This window comes from Oncorhynchus nerka, linkage group LG9a (assembly GCF_034236695.1).
Source record: "Oncorhynchus nerka isolate Pitt River linkage group LG9a, Oner_Uvic_2.0, whole genome shotgun sequence".
NCBI classification, from domain to species: Eukaryota; Metazoa; Chordata; class Actinopteri; order Salmoniformes; family Salmonidae; genus Oncorhynchus; species Oncorhynchus nerka.
The window spans coordinates 21,483,311-21,511,038 of NC_088404.1; the positions used below are offsets into that span (position 1 = coordinate 21,483,311).

General features: G+C 43.5%; 1 protein-coding gene across 1 annotated transcript in view; it reads left to right on the top strand.

Moving 5' to 3' along the window:
* LOC115134038 (uncharacterized) overlaps positions 1-27,728 on the top strand; it is a 50,909-nt gene that overhangs the window by 17,136 nt on the left and 6,045 nt on the right. The window contains 19 exon segments of the mRNA XM_065022139.1: positions 4,860-4,884; positions 5,003-5,087; positions 5,333-5,424; positions 7,407-7,461; positions 7,584-7,672; positions 8,025-8,029; positions 10,490-10,720; positions 12,719-12,838; positions 15,720-15,754; positions 16,320-16,605; positions 19,841-19,874; positions 20,181-20,501; positions 20,650-20,907; positions 21,884-22,061; positions 22,186-22,203; positions 22,733-22,765; positions 23,449-23,547; positions 23,887-24,041; positions 27,202-27,369. Coding sequence (XP_064878211.1) covers positions 4,860-4,884; positions 5,003-5,087; positions 5,333-5,424; positions 7,407-7,461; positions 7,584-7,672; positions 8,025-8,029; positions 10,490-10,720; positions 12,719-12,838; positions 15,720-15,754; positions 16,320-16,605; positions 19,841-19,874; positions 20,181-20,501; positions 20,650-20,907; positions 21,884-22,061; positions 22,186-22,203; positions 22,733-22,765; positions 23,449-23,547; positions 23,887-24,041; positions 27,202-27,369 — 2,287 coding nt within the window.

The following is a 27,728-nucleotide window of genomic DNA, read 5'->3' on the forward strand; positions in this document are numbered from 1 at the left end:
GAGAAGTGCTTCAGGGCACCGCAGCTGGGAAGAGGGAATTAAGATTAGCCTATTATATTCAGCTAAAGGGCACAATGGCCACTTTGGCCGCAAAAGTCAAGGATTTCTTTAGGGGGCATTATGGCCACACAAGGGGAATGCCACTGGGAAATTTGAGGTCTGGTGAGATTATTTATCAAGTGCTTGTCAAATTGTGAATGAGAGACTGATGAAGTGTGTGCATCTTGCAACTGTTTTCAAATCATCATTAGAGTACCATCATGCAGCCTTAGAATGTAGTAGAAATCTAAACATATAGACCAACGTTTGTATCACAACTAAAGTTGCATAAATAACTCTAAATTAAGCATATAGGACCAGTTTTTTTGGTAACCTGTCACGGATCCCACGGTACTGCTGCTCATTCCGTTCACCAGCTCCGGAGATCTACGTCACCGGCTTTCTAGGCGTCACTGAACTGGATTCACTACCACGGACTGTCTTGTCTTATTATGCACACCTGGTTCCCATTCCCCCTGATTAGTATGGTATATATGTGCACTCTGTTCCTCATTGTCCTTGTCGGTTATTGTTACCGTGTCCGTTGGTCCTGAGAGTACCTGTGCTGTTGTATCGGCTTCCATGCTACGTGCTATTGTGCACTTGTTTTACGGGCCTCGTCCTGTGTATTATTTAGAGGTTTACACCTCAGTATTTTGTTTGGGTGGAGTAAATAAAAAACCCTATTACGTATTCCTGCACCTGTCTCCAATCATTCGACAACCTGACATAACCGCTCAACACAGAATAGTCGCATGTGCGCACTTCCTTTTGAAATCGTTTGGAGAAAATATCCTTTCTATTTTACAGTGGGGCAAAAAAGTATTTAGTCAGCCACCAATTGTGCATATTCTCCCACTTAAAAAGATGAGAGAGGCTTGTAATTTTCATCATAGGTACACTTCAACTATGAGACAAAATTAGAAAAAAATCCAGAAAATCACATTGTAGGATTTTTAATGAATTTATTTGCAAATTATGGGGAAAATAAGTATTTGGTCACCTACAAACAAACAAGATTTCTGGCTCTCACAGACCTTCATTAAGAGGCTCCTCTGTCCTCCACTCGTTACCTGTATTAATGGCACCTGTTTGAACTTGTTATCAGTATAAAAGACACCTGTCCACAACCTCAAACAGTCACACTCCAAACTCCACTATGGCCAAGACCAAAGAGCTGTCACCAGAAACAAAATTGTAGACCTGCACCAGGCTGGGAAGACAGAATCTGCAATAGGTAAGCAGCTTGGTTTGAAGAAATCAACTGTGGGAGCAATTATTAGGAAATGGAAGACATACAAGACCACTGATAATCTCCCTCGATCTGGGGCTCCACGCAAGATTTCACCCCGTGGGGTCAAAATGATCACAAGAATGGTGAGCAAAAATCCCAGAACCACACGCGGGGACCTAGTGACTGACCTGCAGAGAGCTGGGACCAAAGTAACAAAACCTACCATCAGTAACACACTACGCGGCCAGGGACTTAAATCCTGCAGTGCCAGACGTGTCCCCCTGCTTAAGCCAGTACATGTCCAGGCCCGTCTGAAGTTTGCTAGAGAGCATTTGGATGATCCAGAAGAAGATTGGGAGAATGTCATATGGTCAGATGAAACCAAAATATAACTTTTTGGTAAAAACTCAACTCGTCGTGTTTGGAGGACAAAGAATGCTGAGTTGCATCCAAAGAACACCATACCTACTGTGAAGCATGGGGGTGGAAACATCATGCTTTGGGGCTGTTTTTCTGCAAAGGGATCAGGATGACTGATCCGTGTAAAGGAAAGAATGAATGGGGCCATGTATCGTGAGATTTTGAGTGAAAACCTCCTTCCATAAGCAAGGGCATTGAAGATGAAACATGGCTGGGTCTTTCAGCATGACAATGATCCCAAACACACCGCCCGGGCAACGAAGGAGTGGCTTCGTAAGAAGCATTTCAAGGTCCTGGAGTGGCCTAGCCAGTCTCCAGATCTCAACCCCATAGAAAATCTTTGAAGGGAGTTGAAAGTCCGTTGCCCAGCAACAGCCCCAAAACATCACTGCTCTAGAGGAGATCTGCATGGAGGAATGGGCCAAAATACCAGCAACAGTGTGTGAAAACCTTGTGAAGACTTACAGAAAACGTTTGACCTCTGTCATTGCCAACAAAGGGTATATAACAAAGTATTGAGATACACTTTTGTTATTGACCAAATACTTATTTTCCACCATAATTTGCAAATAAATTCATTAAATATCCTACAATGTGATTTTCCTGTATTTTTTTCTCATTTTGTCTGTCATAGTTGAAATGTACCTATGATAAAAAATTACAGGCCTGTATTCTGCACAGGCATGCGTTGGCAACAAAAACATTGCCTCCAAAACTGGTAGAAGTATTACAAATTGTAGTGGAATGCGTGAACTATGTGCCAACTAGTGCTCTGAGGCACCGCATCTTCAGTGAGCTATGTAAAGAAATGGGCTCTGAATTCGAGGTACTTCTGTACCATTCTAACGTTCGGTGGTTATCCCGGGGACAGGTGCTGAATCGTGTTTTTGCCGTGCGTTTGGAATTAGCCCTGTTTTTGCAAGAGCACCAACATTGTCATGCAGATTGCTTCAAAAATTCTGAGGTCATTCTCATTTTAGCGTACATGGCTGATATCTTCGCAGCTCTCAATCATCTCAATCAAAAGATGCAGGGCAGTGGAGTCAACATCATCGAAGCGGAGGAAAACCTGAAGGCTTTTAAAAAAAAAGCTACCGTTATGGAAACGACGAACAGAGAACGATAACTTCGCAAACTTTCCCCTGCTGGACGACTGTAAGTAAGATCGAAGATGTATCTGGAATCGGAGACATTTCTGTACCCGCGGAACTGAAGCAAGCAATTGCCACGCACTTCGGTGAGCTTGCAAAGTCTCTCGACGGATACTTCCCTACATTTACATTACATTTAAGTCATTTAGCAGACGCTCTTATCCAGAGCGACTTACAAATTGGTGCATTCACCTTATGACCTCCAGTGGAACAGTAGTGCATCTAAATCTTTTCAGGGGGAGGGGGGGTGAGAGGGATTACTTTATCCTATCCTAGGTATTCCTTAAAGAGGTGGGGTTTCAGGTGTCTCCGGAAGGTGGATATGACTCTCCCTACGAGAGTCATATCCAGCATGGGTGAGACAGCCGTTCACGTTTAGTGTTGAGACAACAGATGTCAATGATGAATACCTCGATGAAATCATTGAAATTCAGCAGAGCCAGGTTCAACAGCAACTCTTCAGAACAACAACGCTTTCAACATTTTGGTGTCAACAAATGGTAACGTACCCTGTTATTGCTAAGAAAGCTCTGGAGATTTTCATACCGTTTGTTACAACATATCTTTGCGAGCAATCCTTTTCGAGGATGCTGGACATAAAAACGAAGAAAGGGAACAGACTCATTTGTGAAAATGACACGAGAGTGGCACTTGCCAAGGTGAAGCCGCGCATTTCTGAACTGGTCTCTGAAAGGCAACAGCAGAAGTCACACTGACTTGCAGTAAATATTCATTATTTTGTTTTTGTTTTTGTGTGAAAATCATGTTTTGATGATTTTGTTCTTTGAACACAGTGATGTTGATGCACGGTTCATTTTGTGCACCAGTAAAATATATACCTATGTTTTGAATTTGAAAAAAATAATTGTATTTTTCCAATTTAAGAAGGGTTCTGTGAATGCGCATATGAAACTGGTGGGGTTCAGTACCTCCAACAAGGTTAAGAACCACTGGTGTAGGCTATACTAAATGGATTTATTACACTTTTTAAAATGTAGATGTTCCAAAAGTCTGCATTGATGGCTTGTAGGCTATGTGTGGAAGCCAGGAGATGCCAAACCTCTTTATGCTAATTAACGGTCAATTATTGTGAGACTGGCAGATACTTGCTTGACAATCACCGGCTGACAAAATTTCATGACCGCCACAGCCCTAGTTGCACCCCATCCTTTCGCCATCAGAACAGCCTCTATTCTACGGGGCATGGACTCTACAAGGTGTCGAAAGCATTTCACAGGGATGCTGGCCCATGTTGACTCCAATGCTTCCCCCAGTTGTCAAGTTGGCTGGATGTCCTTTTCGGCGGTGGACCATTTTTTATACACACGGGAAACTGTTGAGCGTGAACCCAGCAGCGTTGCAGTTCTTGACACAAACCGGTGTGCCTGGCACCTACTACCATACCCTGTTCAAAGACACTTAAATCTTTTGTCTTGCCCCTTCACCCTCTGAATGGCACACATACACAATCCATGTGTCAATTGTCTCAAGGCTTAAAATCCTTCTTTAACCTGTTGCCTCCCCTTCATCTACACTGAGTGAAATGGCTTTAAGCTTAACAAGTGACATCAATAAGGGATCATAGCTTTCACCTGGATTGACCAGGTTAGTTAGTTGGTTAGTCATATCATGGAAAGAACAGGTGTTCTCAATGTTTTGTATACTCAGTGTACATTTGATGATTTGGGTTTGAATTTTTTTTTCTGAAAACTTTAAAAGCATTGCTTTGACAGATATAGATACGGTTCAAATTGTAAATTGTTTAACAATTTATATAAATAGATTCATAATTCCTTTAAAACAGCACCCTTTCATAACCAAATAGCCCATTTAAAAATAAATGTATAATTGGACAGTAGATGAGCATTTTAAACTATTGTAATGTAATAACATAAAATGATCAAAACAACTATATGGTAAATATTTAATATACCCATTGTAAAAAACAAAAGTTTGTGATGCTGAGTTATTCACATTATGTTGCTGTAAATCAAATGCTGACTTCTCTTTTTCAGGTTTATAACATGAAAGATGTGCCGGGTATGTGTTTAAATTCGTCACACAGCAATCCCATTTGTGTGTACCGGTATGTCACAAATGTTATAACTGCTTTGACTCACTATTGATGTGGTCACTGATTGGTCTATTTTCTTTCTAGACGCAGAGCCCCTCCCACATATACCTGTGGTGGAGATGTTTTCAGAATATGAGGAAGAGGATCAGATACCACAGTTCCCCCCCAAGTGAGTCACACAGAGACACGCCTCCCCCCACTGTACAGCCCCCTCCCACTCCTCTGCCACCTGAACAGACACATATACACAGCCAAATTCAACTTCAGTAACTTCACTTTCACCCCATCACGCTGACAAAATGTATCATAATCCTAATTCCCCCCCCCCCTCTCTCTCTCTCTACCCCTTGGCTTCTACCCCTCATCTCTTTATTCCTCTCTGTCTGTTTTCTTCCCATCTGTCTTGCATTGCAGTGTGGTTAACTGGATTAAGAATGCTATTCCTCAGCCTGTGATGCTCCCTGCAGGCTACATAGAGGCCCTAAGTAAGGCGCAACAGGCCCAGGGTAAGAGATCATCTCTTGACAAAGGTAGAAGCAGAGTTTAAACGTTTGAGGCCAGTTACCTCAACATAGATTAAGCCTAGTCCTGGAGTATGAAACCTACTCAATGGAGGATTTCAATTGAAATAACTTGTTAGTCAAATCAAAAGCAAATCCAATTGTATTAGTCACATGTGCTGAATACACAGGCTTACTTACGAGCCCCTAACCGACAGTGCAGTTTCAGAAAATAGTAACAAGTAATTAAAGAGCAGCAGTAAAAAATATCAATATATACAGTGTGCCGGTACAGAGTCAATGTACGGGGGCACCGGTTAGTTGAGGTAGCATGTAGGTAGAGTTAATTAATGTGACTATGCATTGATGACAACAGAGAGTGGCAGTGGTGTGGGGGGGGGGGTAAAATCTGTTAAGAAGCCTCTTGGACCTAGATTTCACGCTCCGGTACTGCTTGCCGTGTGGTAGCAGAAAGAACAGTCTATGACTAGGGTGGCTAGAGTCTTTGACACTTTTTAGGGCCTTCCTCTGACACCGCCTGGTATATTTGTCCTGGATGGCAGAAAGCTTGGCCCCAGTGATGTACTGGGCCGTTCGCACTAACCTCTGTAGTGTCTTGCGGTCGGAGGCCAAACAGTTGCCATACCAGGCAGTAATGCAACCAGTCAGGATGCTCTCGATTGTGCAGCTGTAGAACCCTTTGAGGATCTGAGGACCCATGCCAAATAGGTTTTGTCGTGCCCACTTCACGACTATCATGGTGTGCTTAGACCATGTTAATTTGTTGGTGATGTGGACACCAAGGAACTTGAAGCTCTCAACCTGCTCCACTGCAGCCCCGTCGATGAGAATGGGGGCGTGCTCGGTCCTCTTTTTCCTGTAGTCCACAATCATCTCCTTTGTCTTGATCACATTGAGGAAGAGGTTGTTGTCCTGGCACCACACAGCCAGGTCTTTGACCTGCTCCCTATAGGCTGTCTCGTCGTTGTTGGTGATCAGGCCTACCACTGTTGTGTCATCGGCAAATGCAATGATGGTGTTGGAGTCGTGCCTGGCTGTGCAGTCATGAGTGAAGAGGGAGTACAGGAGGGGGCTGAGCACGCACCCCTGAGGGGCCCCTGTGTTAAGGATCAGCTTGGCGGATGTGTTGTTACCTACCCTTAACACCTGGGGGCGGCCCGTCAGGAAGTCCAGGATCCAGTTGCAGAGGGAGGTGTTTAGTCCCATGGTCCTTAGCTTAGTGATGAGCTTTGAGGGCACTTGAACGCTGAGCTGTAGTCAATGAATAGCATTCTCACATAGGGGTTCCTTTTATCCAGGTGGGAAAGGGAAATGTGGAGTGCAATAGAGACTGCATCATCTGTGGATCTATTGGGGCAGTATGCAAGTTGGAGTGGGTCTAGGGTTTCTGGGATGATGCTGTTGATGTGAGCCATGACCAGCCTTTCAAAGCACATCATGGCTACAGACGTGAGTGCTACGGGTCGGTAGTCATTTACGCAGGTTACCTTAGTGTTCTTGGGCACAGGCACTATGATGGTCTGCTTAAAATGTTGGTATTACAGACTCGGACAGGGAGAGGTTGAAAATGTCAGTGAAGACACTTGCTAATTGGTCAGCGCATGCTCGCAGTACACATCCTGGTAATCCATCTGGCCCTGTGGCCTTGTGAATGTTGACCTGTCTAAAGGTCTTACTCACATCGGCTGCGGAGAGCGTGATCACACAATCTTCCGGTACAGTTAGTGCTCTCATGCATGTTTCAGTGTTATTTGCCTCGAAGCGAGCATAGAAGTAGTTTAGCTTGTCTGGTAGGCTTGTGTCCCTGGGCAGCTCTCGGCTGTGCTTCATTTGTAGTCTGTAATGGTTTGCAGGCCCTGTCCCGGACTTGTCTTAATCTGTGTCCAAAAACCTGCACCCAATAATACAAATCTACTAGCTATGCGTGTATGCTAATGTTGTACACCTGTCTTCTCATTTTCTCTCAGTTCTCTCACCATCTCCGGAGTCCCTCAAAGGAGATGAGGACTCACAGAACTCGAAGTAAATTTAACCCACAGACAGCACTATGCTACAGCCGTTAGAATGTAGGCACAGCTGTATGTCTGTATGTTTCTGTGTTCCCTTTGGCCAGTTAGTAAGGTGTTTCTCTATGTGTCCCACAGTGTCGTGGGCTGGTTCGTGACGGGCCTCGGCCTCAAGTTGCCACAGCCTGTCGCGAGATCCAGAGATGATGTTGAAGTTCTGACGAATGGTATGAGACATTTATTTTTGTTTGTTTTTCACATTTTCTCTTCCTCTTACCTTCAAACCGAGGCCTCATTCTCAGTTCAAAATACAAGCAGATCTAAAATCACACAATGGACTCACTACAGAGTCAGTTAGACACAGTTAGACCCGTCAGCAATTTTGACAAATTCAGGTTAATTGAGATGTTATGCCATGCAGTAAGTGTAGGCTTGGGACCTACTATTTCTCTTTTATTTTGTACTATTTCTTATATATTCCATAAAGTGTTGCAGTCACAGAAGAGACTGTAACCCTCTCCTTCTGTTGGTCCGGTTTAGAGACACCCTAACTCAGTCCATCTTCTCCTTCTGTTTCAGGGGGGGTGGGAGCGCTGAGATCCCCTTAAACAAAAGGAGAAAGAAGACTGAGGAACCGTGAGAGAGACTGAGACTGAGAGCAAAGAGATAGAGGCAGAAAAACAGACTTACCGACATAGATGATTGTCGACATTTATACAGCTCCACTGAGCAACCTGGCAGCTGTGAGACAACGCTTAAAAAATATGTTTAATTTACCTTACTCTTTATGGAATGCAGATATTTTTGTTTGATTTTAATTGTGTTTAGTCAATGTATTAAAAGGAACTGTTTGTCAGTTAATGTCAGTTGTTCAACTCTTGTCGATATGTAGCAAGAAATGGGTCTTGTCTGCATTGTAGTAATATTTGAAGTAATTTGGATGCATTAAAAGATTAAGTATATTAGAAAATACATACAGACACATAGAGCTATGAGGCAACATTGTGACTCATAGTTTGTGTACATTAAATATACCATATTAAACTACTTTTTTGACGGTAAAGATTATTGCTGGCCTGAAAAGCTAACACAAAAAAACACTTAATCATATTGTACATGTTTTCCCTCGTGACCTATTCTTATCGCCTTGAACTATGAATGTGGCCTAAAGTTGTAATTATGTTTATTTTGATCTGATAGATTTTTTTGGAATGAAATCCACAAAAGAGGATTTGACAAACAGAGTCAAGGGAGTCAAGTTATTACAAATAAGTTGATAAATGATGACATCATGCCTAAAAAGTATCCCTGACATTATAATAACGTGTTGTGAAATATTATAAAAATAATAAAGATGGCCTCCCGGGTGGCGCAGTGCTCTATGGCACTCTGTGCCACCAGAGACTCTGGGTTCGCGCCCAGGCTCTGTCGCAGCCGGCTGCGACCGGGAGGTCCATGGGGCGATGCACAATTGGCCTAGCGTCGTCCGGGTTAGGGAGGGTTTGGCCGGTAGTGATATCCTTGTCTCATCGCGCACCAGCGACTCCTGTGGTGGGCCTGGCGGAGGACGCATGGCTTTCGACCTTCGTCTCTCCCGAGCCCGTACGGGAGTTGTAGCAATGAGACAAGATAGTAACTACTAACAATTGGATACCACAAAAAATTGGGGAGAAAAGGGGGTAAAAAAAGTTTAAAATAACTAAATAAATAATAATAATAAAGATATCATCTGAAATATTTTGTTGTGTTAAGAGATGATGATATTAAATTCTTACAAAACATTTTGTGTATAGTATTCGTTTAAGCATATTGCTTATAATTGAAAAATAAAATAAGAGCATGTCATATTTTAATTGTTGATTTCAAAGTTTTTCCTCTCAAATCAAATGCTACACATCAAACACAATTGATTGTTCACATTACCATGTTGACTCTGGGTGTCTTATCAGTTGTAACAGTCCAGACACAGACAGTGACATATTGTATGACTGCTTGTCCCAAAGTCTCTAAAAGACCCAAATAAGAGTAATAAGAGTAGCAAGGCTATATACAGACACCGGTTAGTCAGGCTTCTTGGGGTAGTATGTACATGTAGATATGGTTAAAGTGACCATGCATATATAATGAACAGAGAGTAGCAGTAGCGTGAAAAGAGGGGTTGGCGGGTTGTGGGACACAATGCAAATAGTCCGGGTAGCCATTTGATTACCTGTTCAGGAGTCTTATGGCTTGGGGGTAAAAACTGTTGAGAAGCCTTTTTGTCCTAGACTTGGCACTCCGGTACCTCATGCCATGTGGTAATAGAGAGAACAGTCTATGACAATTTTTAGGGCCTTCCTCTGACACCGCCTGGTGTAGAGGTCCTGGATGGCAGGCAGCTTTGCCCCAGTGATGTACTGGGCCGTACGCACTACCCTCTGAAGTGCCTTGTCGAGCAATTGCCGTACCAGGCAGTGATGCAACCAGTCATGCTCTCGATGTTGCAGCTCTAGAACCTTTTGAGGATCTCAGGACCCATGCCAAGTCTTTTTAGTTTCCTGAGGGGGAATAGGCTTTGTCGTGCCCTCTTCACGACCCGGTGACATGTTCCGGCGCATGATCTTAGCTAGCTAGCTTCGCCATGACATCGTCTAGAAGTGTGATTGGGGATTTCTGTTGGAGAAGCAGTTTCTGCCTATCTTTACTGTACTGTCTTTGATTTTATCCTCATGAGCATAGCTACGGGAAGTAGCTGATAAATCACCCCAAAAATTATAATAATATACAAATATATTTTTGGGGGGTGTATGTTTTTTGCCAAATTAGTGCACTGGGCCTTTATTACTCCTGTATGAGCAGAGAAAAATGCTTGTCAGCAGCTCAGGCTGCGTCAAGATGTCCACTATCATCCCCTGCCAAAGAAAAGGGAAGTAACTGAATTGAATGACTACTGACCCATAGCACTATATTCCGTCATCATGAAGTGCTTTGAAATGCTATTCAAAGACATCACTTCCTCCCTTCCCTACACACTCAACCCTCCAATTCGCCTACCGCTCTCTAAGCTCACCACAAAGCTTACAGCCCTGGGACTGAACTCCTCACTATGCAACTGGGTCTTGGACTTCCTGACGGGCTGCCCCCAGGGGGTGAAGGTAGGCAACATTACCTCCTCCACACTGATCCTCAACATGGGGGCTCCACAAGGGTGCGTCCTCAGTCGCCTCATGTATACCCATGACTGTGCGGCCTCACATAGTTCCAACTACATCATCAAGTTCCCTGACGACACGACAGTAGCAGGCCTGATACAATGGCGCCAGAGGGGATCGCTGCCATTTTACGGGCTGCTAACCAACTGTGCTATTTAGTTTTTTTTTGCATTGTTTGTAACTTATTTTGTAAATAATATTGCTGCTACCGTCTCTTATGACCAAAAAGAGCTTCTGGATATCAGAACAGCGATTACACACCTCAAACTGGCAACGATTATTTCTTTAATGAGTCCGAAACGAAGGATATACTGCTTCTCCGAGACCATGTCCAAATCTCCGTCATTCATGTGAAGAAAAGACAGAAATACAGGGGGCAGAGATCGGGGTGCCTTGTGAGAATATGTTGGCGAGTGGGCAACCTGCCTCTACCATCCGTTCTACTGGAAAATAAATTGGATGATTTCCGCTCAAGACTATCCTACCAATGGGACATTAACTGTAATATCTTATGTTTTGATGACTCTGATAATATTCAGCTGGCTGGGTTTTCTGTACATTGGCAGAACAGTACAGCTACGTCTGGTAACATGAGGGGTGCGGCTGTGTGTCTATTTGTCAATAACAGCTGGTGCGCAAGGTATTAAGGTAATGCTTTCCTGAGGTAGAGTTCCTCATGATAAACTGTAGACCACACTATCTACCAAAGAGTTTTCATCTATAGTTTTTGTAGCCGTCCATTTAACACCACAAACCGATGCCTGCACTAACACTGCACTCAACGAGCTGTATAAGGCCATAAGCAAACAAGAAAATGCTCATCCAGAAGCAGCGCTCCTAGTGGCAGAGGACTTTAATGCAGGCAAACTTAAATCCGTTTTACCTCATTTGTACCAGCATGTCACATGTGCAACCAGAGGGGAAAAAAACTCTAGGCCACCTTTACTCCACACACAGAGACGCATACAAAGCTCTCCCTCACCATCCATTTGGCAAATCTGACCATAATTATATCCTCCTGATTCCTGCTTACAAGAAAAAACTTAAGCAGGAAGTACCAGTGACTTGCTCAATACGGAAGTGGTCATATGACGCAGATGCTACGGTACAGGACTGTTTTGTTAGCACAGATTGGAATATGTTCAGGTATTCATCCAATTGCATTGAGGAGTATACCACCTCAGTCACCGGTTTCATTAATAAGTGCATCGACGACATCGTCCCCACAGTGACCGTACGTACATATCCCATCCAGAAGCCATGGATTACAGGCAACATCTGCACCGAGCTAAAGGCTAGAGTTGCCGCTCTCAAGGAGTGGAACACTAATCTGGACGCTTATAAGCATTCCCGCTATGCCTTCCGACGAACCGTCAAACAGGCAAAGGGTCATACAGGACTAAGATTGAATCCTCCTCCACCGGCTCTGACGCTCGCCAGATGTGGCAGGGCTTGCAAACTATTACGGACAACGAAGGGAAAACCAGCCGCGAGCTGCCCAGTGACACAGGCCTACCAGATGAGCTAAACGCCGGAGAGGGAGTATAAGTGACACACACTCTCGATAGCCGATGTGAGCAAGACCTTTAAACAGGTCAACATTCACAAGGCTGCGGGGCCAGACGGATTACCAAGTCTGTAATACCTACATGTTTTAAGCAGACCACCTGTACTCCTGTTCACTGCGTGGCCAAGCACGACTCCAACACCATCATTAAGTTTGCTGACGACACAAAAATGGTAGGCCTGATCGCAGGTCACCCGGACTATTTACATTGATAACCCCCCCTTTGTTTTTAAACTGCTGTGACCCGCTGTTTATTATCAATGCATAGTCCATTTCCCCCTGCCTACATGTACAAATTACCTTGACTAACCTGTACCACCTGCACATTGACTCAGTACCGGTGCCTCCTGTATATAGCCTAGGTATTGTTATTTTATTGTGTTATTTATTTATTCATTTTTTTCCTTGAGTTTATTAGGTAAATGAACATGTGACAAATAACATTTGATTTGATTACCAAAAACAATGAGACAGCCTACAGGGATGAGGTAGGAATGCTAACGTTGTGGTGTCAGGTAAACAACCTCTCCCTCAAAGTCAGCAAAACAAAGGAGCTGATTGTGGACTTCAGGAGGAATCAGGCTGGGCACGCCCCCATTCTCATCAACATGGCCGATGTAGAGATGGTCAAAAACGTAAAGTTCCTTGGCGTACACATTTCCGAGGAGCTGAAATGGTTAAATAACAAGGACACAGATGTGAAGAAGGCACGACAGTGACTCTTTAACCACAGGAGGCTGAAGAAATGTGGCCTGCCCCCTTTGCCCCCTCCCCAACAGACATCCTTCTGAATAGCCACCACTACTCCTAACCCCCCAAGCACCCACCTCTTCCTGCTGCTCCCCCATGGACATTTAAATGTTTCTCCCCCCTCCTCAACGTACAATTACCCTGCCTACACCCTAATGGACATTTATATGTAGCATTGTCACAGTTGTAAATATGTCTATATTATCATAGTTGTTTTATTGTTTCATTCACACCTACACTGTTGGAGCTCGTAGATTAAGTATTTCACTGTACACTGCAACTTCATCAACGAACCTGTGCATGTGACAAAATACACATCTAATCAAAACATTTGATGTAATCATAACCACGACATCGCTTCCCCTGGCAACCGCTGGTCCCCTCTCGACGGTTGCGTAGTAACTGAGCGGGTTTCCTGTTTTTCGCTTCGACGCGGGTGAAGGGTGGCTAAGGTTTGGGCTCGAGCGAATCCATTGAGAGGTAGACGATTATCTCTCTATTTCAAAACTTTAAAACACAGCAAAACGTTCGTTGACTTGACAACCGATTCGTTCATGTCGCAAAGATGAGTCTTGGGAGGTAAACTATTACCGAATGCACTCGAAATCTCTTGAGTGTTCAAGTGAGTAGCCTCAAGCCTGCCTTGTCCATATTGCAAGCGAATTGTTTTTGACCATGCGTAGTCTTATCAGATGTAACACTTTGAATACACCCGCTGCTAACTGTTTACTGGCAACAAACTAAATGTCTGAAAATATATTTTGTTTATGTTTAACTTTACACTTATTTTTTCTATTGAATTTTCTTGATTGGCTACTAAACTGGTAGCTAGGTTGATTAGATAATGCACGGTATTAGTAAGATTGGCAAGTGACATGTTGTTCTACCTATGCAGTAGTGTCAGGCGGTTATAGGGGGGAGGCATTGGGAGCAACATTTTGCTGTGACCATTGTTCTAAATTAAAAAATGTCATTGGTGCTCCCAACTTTAAAAAGTTAGGAGCATCACATGAAATGTAGGAGGATCTGAAAATACGATTTCATTTTTTGTTGTTGATTGATTGAGGAGTACACCACATCAGTCACTGGCTTCATCAATAAGTGCATCGATGACGTCGTCCCCACAGTGACTGTACGTACATATTACAACTAGAAGTCATGGATTACAGGCAGCATCCGCACTGAACTAAAGGGTAGAGCTGCCGCTTTGAAGGAGCGGAACTCTAACCCGGAAGCTTATAAGAAATCCCACTATGCCCTCTGATGAATCATCAAACAGGCAAAGCGTCAATACAGGACTAAAATTGAATCATACTACACCGCATTACACTGTACACTGTCTCTTTAAAAAGTATTGCGATGACAACATGCAAGAGATCTGTCATTCATGCCGTGTTCACATCGTAGTCAGAACTAGGAACTAGGAAATGTCTGACTTGCTAACTGGTTAAAATCAGCATGTGTATAGAGCCCCACAGTGGAGGCGTCATAATATCCATAAAACCCAGAAGTCGAACGGAAATGGTTCCAATAGTTTTTCCACCATTCATTTTCGTCATAGGGGATTAAATAAGGGCTGTGTTTCGTGTAGGCTGAACCCGGTGTGACGTTTTGATAACCATCTAAATCTCTCTTGGATAAGGTGACTTTTATCAATATATTCGGCTCCATTTACACCCAGATTCATTTTTGGGGGGTAAATACAGGCGAATATATTGAAAGTCACGTTGTCCTAGAGAGATTTACACGGTTATCACAACGTCATGCCAGGGTAACCCTACTGTACACAGCTCTTATTTTAAGTGTTTCTAAAATCCCCTATGGGAGAAATGGTGGAAAACGATTGGAACCACTTCCCTTTTTGACCGCTAGGTTATATGGGTATTATGACTCGTACTCTATAACTACAACCAGTTAGCAAGTCTGAAATGTCTGAGTTTCTTAGTTCCGACTAGGATGTGAACGCAGCATCATGCATTGCTATGAGTATTGATCTAATTTCTATGCTCCAAATGTTTGGATATACTGGTAAAGTTAACAGGCTGTTAGCTAGCTAGCCAATCATGTAACATGACTGAGTAGTTTTAGAACAACCCACAACATGGCGATCCGTTCATCACTAGTTACCACAGTCTCAAATGACTAAACCTTGCCCATTTATTTTCTTAAAAATCGGATTTTAACCTAACTTTAACTGTAACCACACTGTTAACCTTACGCCTAACCTTAAAGCTGCAATATGTAACTTTTTGGGTGACTCGACCAAATTCACATAGAAATGTGAGTTATAGATATGTCATTCTCACTGAAAGAAAATCAAAGTTATTTTTATTGTGGCAGACCAAGGGGTTGGGTCAAAACGTTTACACAGATCAGACACGGACAGAGTAGGATTAGCTCATTTCAAAGGTGTTTATTAAAATAATAATCTAAAAGAAGTAGTCTCCCCCAAGAGACCGTCTCCGGGATACCGTCCTTGGTGTTCCGGGTCTTGCTGTGTCCTGTGGGGATTAAAACTAAACTCCCTCCTGTTACCTCTGGTACCGTCCCCAACTATACGTCAGTCCTTTCCTCCCCCAGTCTCTCCCCTGTGTGCTGCCCTTCTGGCAGCTTTATGGGACTTGTATAGCTGGTGAGGAATCAGCCCTTGATTACTCAACAATCCCCAATCAGCCCCAATTAGTCCTGTCCGGAGATCCGTCGAGACCTGGCACGTCCAGCAGATGGAACCATTGCCTCGTGATGTGTACTCTTGTCTGCCATCAGGCCTTGATGAGTCTCCCCCTGGTGGCTGACCTGCTGTACGCCACATAATGCTTCCCATGCTTAAGTTCCGTTTTTGCGTCCTTCCCTTTCGGTTTTGTATACCAGCTTCAAACAGCTGAAAGTACAATATTTTTGATTATGGACAATATATTTTACAATGGTTTAGATGGTACAATGATTCTCTACACATACTTGCTTGTTTTGTCATATAAACTGAAATTAGGCAAACTATTACAATTTCAGCGACCAGGAAATGCCGGAGCGATTTCTGCTAAGGGCATCTTTCAATGAAGACCAAAAAGCACATTTTTGTTTTCATGAATTTTTATATATAGACCATTTTTATTTTGTGGCTGTGGTAACTAATGACAACGCGGCGATCCGCTATAGGAAGATAAAAAATGTTCTGTAGGAAATATATAGGTCAGATCTTTTGACCTGGTTGGGCTAGAAGAAATCAGTTTTCACTGTAATAATGGGGCAACCATGACGCTATCGAATAACTTTTTTCCCCCATGCTGTGTTCATTTTTATTTGTTCATATCACTGAATGCACATTTCTTTGATGTGGCCCCTAACTGCACCTGTACTATACAGTAGGTGCCAGGTGTGTCCTGCTGAGGAGGACCCAGTGGAGGCAGCAGAGAGTACCCCTCAGACAGAGCCCAGAGAGGCTGCATCACCCGACATTGAACCAGAACCCCAGGAGGAGCCAGAGCCCCAGAGGGCCTCTCCATCCCCTCGTTCAAGCCCAGAGCCAGAGCGATTTAAGACAGTAGAGCCTGAACCTAAACCATAGGCCCAGGACGCCAAAGTAGCACCTGAACCGGTGACCCAACAACCACAGAAAGCAGAGGACTGCAACAAACCTAACACCACTACCAAGGTAATGTCAAAGCCATGGTTTTCGTCATAACGCATATGGAAAAGAATCATGAAATTAAAATGATAACCTTGTATGGCAGAAGTAGATTATTTGTACAAAAATCTAGTAAGAATCAGGTAAGATACAAATAATGATTTGTACATGTATCTTCTATATCAACATTGAAATGGTGTATGTTTGGCTTTGTATGACAAACACAATCAAATACATGAGTGGCCACTTTCCTACATGGACATTGTATGACATATGTGACAAAATACATGAGTATGAGTCATCTATGACTATTATAAAACAAAAACATGACAATTACCGTAAGAAAAATACAAAATTAATGCTGGGCTCCTACTGGACAGTTGATATACTGTATCTACAGCTATGCCTTTGGGCAACTATCCAGGATTTTAACCAAGCCCAGCTTATCTTTGATATTTGTCACTGATTACTACCAATGTGCTATCGTGAGAATGATTGTTGAGCGATCTCAACTTAATAAAAGACCATGGTGCTTGCCTACGGAGCTGTGAGGGGAACGGCACCTCAGTACCTCCAGGCTCTGATCAGGCCCTACACCCAAACAAGGGCACTGCGTTCATCCACCTCTGGCCTGCTCGCCTCCCTACCACTGAGGAAGTACAGTTCCCGCGCAGCCCAGTCAAAACTGTTCGCTGCTCTGGCCCCCCAATGGTGGAACAAACTCCCTCACGACGCCAGGACAGCGGAGTCAATCACCACCTTCCGGAGACACCTGAAACCCCACCTCTTTCAGGAATACCTAGGATAGGATAAAGTAATTCTTCTCACCCCCCCCTTAAAAGATTTAGATGCACTATTGTAAAGTGGCTGTTCCACTGGATGTCTTAAGATGAACGCACCAATTTGTAAGTCGCTCTGGATAAGAGCGTCTGCTAAATGACTTAAATGTAATGTAAATGTAATACCTAAATAGAGTCACTGCTGCTATCAAAAATATATTCTTCTTCCTTCTCCAGTCTTCCTCCTGTCCTCCCTCTCCTCCTCTTCCTGTCCTCCCCACTTCCACCTCTTCTCCTCTTTCTGCTTTCCCCCTTCCTGCTCCTCGCGACAGACTTTGCTTCTTTGTTCAATAAGTGTGACTTTGCGTGCGTTAATGGCGTCAGACAGTTATATGCAAGTGCTTTGAAATGTGTATGTCTCATGTATATGAGACCGTAGAAGGCTTAGCTTACATGTCTCTTGTATGTTTTGGGGGCGGCAGGTAGCCTAGCGGTTAAGAGCATTGGGCCAGTAACTGAAAGGTCGCTGGTTCGAATCCCCAAGGTGGGAAAATCTCCCCCTTCACAGTTTTTATATAGTACATGTAACATTTCTGTTATTTCTAAATGTTACCCACCCACATACAGTTGAAGTCAGAAGTTTAGATACACTTAGTTTGGAATCATTAAAACTCGTTTTTCAACCACTTCACAAATTTCTTGTTAACAAACTATAGTTTTGGCAAGACGGTTAGGACATCTACTTTGTGCATGACACAAGTCATTTTTCCAACAATTGTTTACAGACAGATTATTTCACTTATAATTCACTCTATCACAAATCCATTGGGTAAGACGTTTACATACACTAAGTTGACTGCCTTTAAACTGCTTGGGAAATTCCAGAAAATTATGCAATGGCTTTAGAAGCTTTTGGTAGGCTAATTGACATAATTTGAGTCAATTAGAGGTGTACCTGTGGATATATTTCAAGGCCTACCTTCAAACTCAGTGCCTCTTTGCTTGACATCATGGGAAAATCAAACGAAATCAGCCAAGACCTTAGAAAAACAATTATAGACCTCCACAAGTCTGGTTCATCCTTGGGAGCAATTTCCTAGGTACCACGTTCATATGTACAAACAATAGTATGCAAGTATAAACACCATGGGACCACACAGCCGTCATACCGCTCAGGAAGGAGCGTTCTGTCTCCTAGAGATGAACGTACTTCGGTACGTAAAGTGCAAATCATTCCCAGAACAACAGCAAAGGATCTTGTGAAGATGCTGGAGGAAACTGGTACAAAAGTATCTATATCCACAGTGAAACGAGTCCTATATCGACATAACCTGAAAGGCCGCTCAGCAAGGAAGAAGCCACTGCTCCAAAACCGCCACAAAAAAGCCAGACTACGGTTTGCAACTGCACATGGGGACAAAGATTGTACTTTTTGGAGAAATGTCCTCTGGTCTGATGAAACAGAAATGGAACTGTTTGACCAGAATGACCATCGTTATATTTGGAGGAAAAATGGGAAAGGCTTGCAAGCTGAAGAATACCATCCCAACCGGGAAGCACGGGGGTGGCAGCATCATGTTTGGGGGTGCTTTGCGGTAGGAGGGACTGGTGCACTTCAAAATAGATGGCATCATAAGAATAGAAAATTCTGCGTATATATTGAAGCAACATCTAAAGACATCAGTCAGGAAGTTAAAGCTTGGTCGCAAATGGGTTTTCCAAATGGACAATGACCCCAAGCATACTTCCAAAGTTGTGGCAAAATGGCTTAAGGACAACAAAGTCAAGGTATTGGAGTGGCCATCACAAAGCCCTGACCTCAATCCCATAGACAATTTTTGGGCAGAACTGAAAAGCGTGTGCAAGCAAGGAGGCCTACAAACCCGACTCAGTTACACCAGCTCTGTCAGGAGGAATTATTGTGGGAAGCTTGTGGAAGGCTACCCAAAACATTTGACCCAAGTTAAACAATTTAAAGGCAATGCTACCAAATACTAATTGAGTGTATGTAAACTTCTGACCCACTGGGAATGTAATGAAAGAAATAAAAGCTGAAATAAATCATTCTCTCCTATTCTGACATTTCACATTCTTAAAATAAAGTTGTGAGCCTAACTGACCTAAGACAGGGAATTTTTACTAGGATTAAATGTCAGGAATTGTGAAAAACTGAGTTTAAATTTATTTGGCTAAGGTGTATGTAAACTTCCAACTTCAACTGTAAGTCAGATATTACAAGAATATTCTATGAATGTTCTATTTGTATTTGCTGCCAAATGCATTACTTACAAGTTCCAGGTAGAACATAGAACAATTGTGTTAGGTTCTTCTATATCTTTTCCATATGGGAAGACTCAACATTTATCTGTCTCTCTTGAGGCTTGTGCAACTGTGGTAACTACCTGTCACTAAATGCTATTCCCTGCTGTTGTTCTGTCACTCATGGCTGTTCCTGTTCCTCTGCTGCTTCTATGGCTCTGCAGGAGGAGTGGAAGACTGTAGAGGAGGGCGACTGTGGTATTAAGTATTTGCTCATTATAATACAACTGTTTTTATGTTTGAAAGGATAATATTGTAATCACATTTGAATGCATATCTTCTATCCTGGTTTGTAAGTCCCATGATGGCCAATCTTTTCTCTTCTGAGAATGCAGTGACCACAACGTGTGTGTGCCTGAATTTTGCTTGGGTGCGTGCATTCATGCTTTCTCACAGTGCTATCTGGTGACAGACAATGTGACTGAAGAAGCTCACGTCAGAGTGTTCATTTGGATGAGTGTTGTCTTGTGCTGCCTGACTGACGGTGCTGTGCTCTCCTCCCAGTCCCTGCCAGCTGCGATGCAGTAAAGAGCTGTCTCATGCATATCCCTCACGCGCCTGTGTGCCTCAACAGCTTCAATAACCTGCTGAAAGAGTACATCACCGCTCCTAAACTTCCCCCCATGCCCCAGCTCCCCACCAACCTCTCCCAGTTCACCTCCCAGGTCACCCAGCTAATGCCCTCTCTCCCCCCAGAACTCTCCCAAGAGTTCTTCCAGTACTCTCGGCCATTCACCCAAATGTCCCAGCGTGTCTCCCAACTGCCCCAACAGATCTCTCAACTGCCCCAACAGATGTCCCAACTGCCCCACCAGCTCCAAGTTTAAATACCTCTGCAGTTACCTGGTCTACCCACCAACCTACTCCAGCAGTTATCCAGCTTACCCCAAACCCTGGCCAATCTTCCCAGCCAGATATACAACTTACCTCAGCGAGTGGGACAGTCCTACGCCAACGTGCAGAACCGCCTGAACAGCCTTAAGCCCCAGGATGCCTAAGCAGCAGCAGCAAAACCGGGACCTGGAGTTGGACCGCCTGGTCCGCCAGGTCCCTCTCCAACACCACCCTCCGACTCGCAGCCCCTCACCGTCCTCCCCCAACAGGACCCTAGAGCTGCCCAACGTGCCCTCCTACCCCCGCCTGCCACCCATTAGCCTGTCCAGGCAGCTGTCAGGGCTTTTCAACCCCACCTTCCACATTGAGGACGACCCCACGTCCGCTCTACCCTCAGGTGATTCAGCAGCAGCCCACACAGACATCCTGCTCTGTTCAGTGCTGTGCTGTGTTGCTGTCCTGTGCTGTGATACTTTGCTATGATGCTGTGTTTTGCTGGGCTTGTGTTGCAGTCAGTTGTTCTTTGTTGTTGTTTCTGTCTGTGACATGTCTGTTTTGTATGTACTGTAGCATGTTTCTCAGAAAAACCTAGAAGCTTAGGATCTTGTGGTTTCAGGAAGCTCTTGCTTTAAATGGTCTGTTTGTTCTCTGTATGTTTGTTTGTTATATAATAGTTTCAGCTGTCTGTTTTGTGATAGGCAAGCCTTCAAGTGGCACTTGAAGCGCTGACAAAAATAGAAGAGAGAGTACATTTGTCATTTTGCAGACACTCTTATCCAGAGCAATTAGAGTTAAGTGCCTTGCTCAAGGGTACATCAACAGATTTTTCACCTAGTCAGCTTGGGGATTCGAACCAGCGGTTACTGGCCCAACGCTCTTAACCGTTTGGCTACCTGCCGCCAAGAGTATTTGACACTTAGTGTCCTATTTTGTGTTGACACTTAGAGCGTTGAAGCGTCTAGTACAGTGGTATTCAAACCTTTTCAATGGGGACCCCATTTTTTTCCCCAAGAATTTCTCGCGACCCCACCCCATAGCAAATCTAATGTCACAGCCTTAAAATCTGTAAATTTGGATTTTTACGTCAACAAATAACCTTAAATTCATTGCATTTTAATCTCTTATCAAAATGAAAGGAAACCAATAACCCATACAATAATCTGTATTTTTGTTGTCCACCCCTCTAAAAAAAAATCTATATTTTTAAAGGTTTTGTCAACCCCACTGCAGTTCACTAGGGGTCAAGTCCCCAACTTTGAATACCACTGGTCTAGTATATGTGTGTAGAGTACCACAGTACATAAGCCTTATTACTAGCTGTGTTCCACTGGAGAACAGTTGAGTCACTCAATGTGTTCCTGTTGCTTCCCCAGTGAGCTCCAGGCTCAGTGTGCACCCAGCTGTCAGTGTGGAGGATGTGGATTCCGGCGGAGAGGGAGGAGGTGGCGGAGGGGAGCACCACCGCCACCACATTCCCCAAATCCTTACCCTACAGGACCCCAACTTCAAGACCCTGACCGTACCCGGAGTGTCCAAAACCAGCCGTCAGTGGTGAGCGCATACTCCCAAATGAAATTGCCTCCACATAAAGATATTGTCCAAATTTATTTCCCAACCTCTGATATCCTCTAAATTGGTGTTTTCTTTTTTCCTTCTATATTGCTTTGGTCAACAGTAAAGTTGCTGAAAAAGAGTAAGAATGGAGAACGTCTATAAAATACAGTGCATCTTAGTTTCTATTTCTATTTTTTCTATTTTATTTATATTTATATTTTATTTTGTTGATTGAAAGCCCCCCCCACACCCCCAACCTCTTTAGACAGTGTTTAGTGTCCCTTTACTTGTCCATCTACTGTCTGTCTCTCAATAGCATGTTCATCTATGTTTGTAGTCTTTTGTTCTGCTCTGTTTTATTGTGTTGTGTTGCTGTGCTGTTCTATCTTGTGCTGTTTTCTGTTGTTATGTGTCTGTTCTGTAGTCTGATACCGCTGCGAGTCATGTCAATAGTAAGTGCAATAAATGGATAAGTAAGTACAACAAGAGTATCTTGCACTATCTTCAACCTGTCATCTGGTTGTGTGTTCCGTCTGTGACTAATTGTATGAATGCTGTTAGTGATTGTTGTTGTCATTGTGATTCTCTACCTCTCCCATCTCATTCTGTTTCTCACACACACACACATACTTCCCTGCCCCTGTTGATGGAACCATGGACTGACCTAGTGAGAAGAAACCCAAGAATATCTGGACCAATATGTAAGATGTGTAATCATTGTCACATCAAGGATCCATCCAACCATCAACATTCATCCCATCATCAGAAATTCACCTGTCACGTGTGCTCCCTCTCTGGCCTCTAGGTGACCAGGCTGCTCGTCACCAGCGTTTACGCGCATAATGACACTCACCTGGACTCCATCGCCTCCTTGATTTACCTGTCCTTTATATGTCACTCCCTTTGGTTTCTTCCCCAGTCATCATTGTTGCTGTTTCATGTCCGTGTGCTGTTTGTGTTTCTTGTTTTGTTCATTTGTTAATTAAATGCATTCACTCCCTGAACTTGCTTCCCGACTCTCAGCGTACATCGTTACATCACCCTTACTGCATCCTCACTCCTTCACCCCTTCCTAACCTGTGTGGTTCTCTGTTAAAATGTATACTGCTTGAAAAAGCTGATGCTCAAGATTGTTCAGGACCTCATTCAGTGTACATGAGATTTGTGTTGAATGTCAGACAACATCATTTCACCATGTTCCACATACTGTATTCCCTATACTGCCATTCCCTTCCTGTGTAAACTGTAATGCACCGTGGTAAGGCCAAGACTGCAGGGAGCACTCTAATAACAGAGCAGGTTCCAAATGATAGCAGCCTTAGTTTTTCCATCTGTCTGTGTATCAGGCACTGCTACAGTGTTATTCCCTGCCTCGCCTCCACAGAAAGAAGTTGTACTCTCAGAGTGAGGAGGATGAAGAGGAGATGGAGATCGCAGTGAGGGCATGGCCTAGCCAGTCCAGCATCCTCAGTGGAGACGATGGGTGAATACGGATACCTCCACATCACAACTGTTAGCTAGCTACATATGTCTACTGCACAAAATGTGTTAGTCGTTGGGTATCGACAATGTGGTCAGAATAGCCTTTCTCATACTATCAGTGAATGTCTTGAGAAAGATCATATTGACTGAAATTCAGGCACAATAAAGGTGCAGAGATAAAAATGTGTGTACGGGAGACATTTTCCATTTTCACTGTGCTTTTATTCACACCAACACAAGTGTTGTTATATTCACTTCAAAATAACATTGATGTGTGGTTTCAGAGAAACTGTTTGGTGTGTGTGTGTGTTAATTACCTATGGATGTTTTGTGTTTGAAGGCTAAAGGAGCGCCCTGCGTCTTCCGCTAGCCAGGCCAGCTACGTGGTGAACGAGCGCCTACAGGAGCTGGTCAAGATGTTTAAGGAGAGGACAGAAAGGGCCAAAGAGAAACTCATAGACCCAGATCACTCTGATGATGACAGTCCAACTGCCTGTGGGTAACACATAACAGTTACACTTAGGTCTGGTCATGTGCTCAATGTCCAATGTACACATGCCACAAATACAGTTACAAACACACATGGCTTACAGACAATGGGCCTGATTTTGACAATGCTAGCAACAAGTGAGCAAAAAAAGAAGAAATACTAATACTCCCAATACTTGTAGTTACATTTTCTTAAAAACCTGACAGGCAGCAGTAATCTGCACACTGTTAGAATGCAACACAGTAGATACAATTCAGTCCCTTGTGTATCAGTTGTCTTGAATTACAAAGCAACCTCATTCGTTCCATGACTAAGAAAGACACCTGTTGTGAAGGGTTACAGTTAGGTGCAAGAACTTGACGTACCCAGTTGCGGACCACTTTTTGGAAGCTAACCACTCTATATTTTGTCCCTTCGCTATTTCGGCATCTAATACGTCACCCTTCCTAGAAGATGGGGTGACCTTGACAATTTATTGTTAAAACGAGAGGCCGCCTGGATCTTTAATTTAAAGACCCTTGCTCCCTTCGGTCTCGGCGTAGACTTTGATCTGAAGCCATTCTTGTGATTGTGTTTTTGCTATCCATTGTAAATAATGTTTGTAGGCCTATGTAGCCAAATGGTATCTATAATCTTATGTTAACCATTCATGCTTTTTTATATGTTCTATTTATATTTCTAAATCAACCAATGAAATCAAGCAACAGCCAGCCATGATTACAGACACCTGTGTGTGTTCCTTTCAAACTATACTGAACAAAAATATAAACACAACATACAACAATTTGAATGAGTTACAGTTCACATAAGGAAATAAGTCAAATAAATTCTTTAGGCACTAATCTATGGATTTCACATGACTTTTTTATTTATTTTTTTATTTCACCTTTATTTAACCAGGTAGGCTAGTTGAGAACAAGTTCTCATTTGCAACTGCGACCTGGCCAAGATAAAGCATAGCAGTGTGAACAGACAACACAGAGTTACACATGGAGTAAACAATTAACAAGTCAATAACACAGTAGAAAAAAATGGGCAGTCTATATACAATGTGTGCAAAAGGCATGAGGAGGTAGGCGAATAATACAATTTTGCAGATTAACACTGGGGTGATAAATGATCAGATGGTCATGTACAGGTAGAGATATTGGTGTGCAAAAGAGCAGAAAAGTAAATAAATAAATAAAAAAAACAGTATAAAAACAGTATGGGAATGAGGTAGGTGAAAATGGGTGGGCTATTTACCAATAGACTATGTACAGCTGCAGCGATCGGTTAGCTGCTCGGATAGCTGATGTTTGAAGTTGGTGAGGGAGATAAAAGTCTCCAACTTCAGCGATTTTTGCAGTTCGTTCCAGTCACAGGCAGCAGAGTACTGGAACGAAAGGCGGCCAAATGAGGTGTTGGCTTTAGGGATGATCAGTGAGATACACCTGCTGGAGCGCGTGCTACGGATGGGTGTTGCCATCGTGGCCAGTGAACTGAGATAAGGCGGAGCTTTACCTAGCATGGACTTGTAGATGACCTGGAGCCAGTGGGTCTGGCGACGAATATGTAGCGAGGGCCAGCCGGCTAGAGCATACAGGTCGCAGTGGTGGGTGGTATAAGGTGCTTTGGTGACAAAACAGATGGCACTGTGATAGACTGCATCCAGTTTGCTGAGTAGAGTGTTGGAAGCCATTTTGTAGATGACATCGCCGAAGTCGAGGATCGGTAGGATAGTCAGTTTTACTAGGGTAAGCTTGGCGGCGTGAGTGAAGGAGGCTTTGTTGCGGAATAGAAAGCCGACTCTTGATTTGATTTTCGATTGGAGATGTTTGATGTGAGTCTGGAAGGAGAGTTTGCAGTCTAGCCAGACACCTAGGTACTTATAGATGTCCACATATTCAAGGTCGGAACCATCCAGGGTGGTGACTGAGAAGTGGTGCAGCCATGGGTGGGCCCGGGAGGGCATAGGCCCACCCACTGGGGAGCCAGGCCCAGCCAATCAGAATTTGTTTTTCTCCACAAAAAGGGCTTTATTACAGACAGAAATACTCATCAGTTTCATCAGCTATCCGTGTGGCTGGTCACAGACAATCCTGCAGGTGAAGAAGCCGGAAGTGAAGGTCCTGGGCTGGCGTGGCTGCGCGTGATCTGCGGTTGTGAGACTGGTTGGACGTACGGTCAAACTCTCTAAAATGACATTGGAGGCGGCTTATGGTAGATAAATTAACATTAAATTATCTGGCAACAACTCTAGTGGACATTCCTGCAGTCAGCATGCCAATTGCACGTTCCCTTAACTTGAGACATCTGTGGCATTGTGTTGTGACAAAACTGCCTTTTATTGTCCCCACCACAAGGTGTACCTGTGTAATGATCATGCCGTTTAATCAGCTTCTTGATATGCCACACCTGTCAGGTGGATGGATTATCATGGCAAAGGAGAAATGCTCACTAACAGGTATGTTTTTTTGTGTGGTTTTTTTCACCTTTATTTAACCAGGTAGGCAAGTTGAGAACAAGTTCTCATTTACAATTGCGACCTGGCCAAGATAAAGCAAAGCAGTTCGACAGATACAACGACACAGAGTTACACATGGAGTAAAACAAACATACAGTCAATAATACAGTATAAACAAGTCTATATACAATGTGAGCAAATGAGGTGAGAAGGGAGGTAAAGGCAAAAAAGGCCATGGTGGCAAAGTAAATACAATATAGCAAGTAAAACACTGAAATGGTAGTTTTAAAGTTGTAAACAAAGTTGTGCCCAAAATTTGAGAGAAATAAGCTTTTTGTGCGTATGGAACATATTTTATTTCAGCTCATGAAACATGGGACCAACACTTTACATGTTGCGTTTATATTTTTGTTCAGTATATATAAACTAGTGACCCGCAGTGTTTGTCATTGTACACTGAAAACAGCTTGGCTGTCGAAGTTTTGGTTATAAAATTATTGCATCTGAGCTCCTAGAGTGTGAGGCTCTCCTTTTTCTTTTTCAAGTGAAGGGTTACAGTACCTTTTATTGCCAAGTGCAAACGCACAGCCAAACATATCAAAACTCGGACCGTCCGCTCACATACAGGTGAGCTGCATCAGCACAGCTGTGGCCAACGACCTCTTTAACCCGACCTTTCACCTCTGACCCGTGACTCTCCTCTGCTCTTTCACCTGCAGCCCCTGCAAGAGCTCCAACACCACCTCCTGCGCCTCCAGAGGAGCCGAAGGAGGAGGAGATAGAGGAGCAGCAACCCAAGCCTACATTATGCTGCAAGGTGATGCCTCCTCGCTGGATCAGAGCTCTGCTGCACTACCGCTTCCCCGCTAGCATCGACCCCTTCACCAGTGAGCTCCCCCTCCGCCTAGCATTCACTATCTCCTCCTCCTTTAACCCTCCTCTCTTCCTCCTGCTTTCCTCCTCCGATTCTTGTATTAATCCCTCCTCCTTCTCTATTACTTTTTCTACTCCAATTTTGTCATCTCCTGATGGTTGTCACTAGTTACCACACCCACAGTCAAAATTGGCTACATTGTAAAAATTCCTGAAAACAGACATTTGCTTTTTGGTCTTAATTTAAGGTTAAGAATAGACAAGGTTAGCAGTGTGGTTAAGGTTAGGTTTTTTAAAAATCAATTTTAAGAAGAGAAATTGTAGAAATAGGCAGGGTTTAGCCATAATTATGACTCTTGTGGCTGTGGTAACT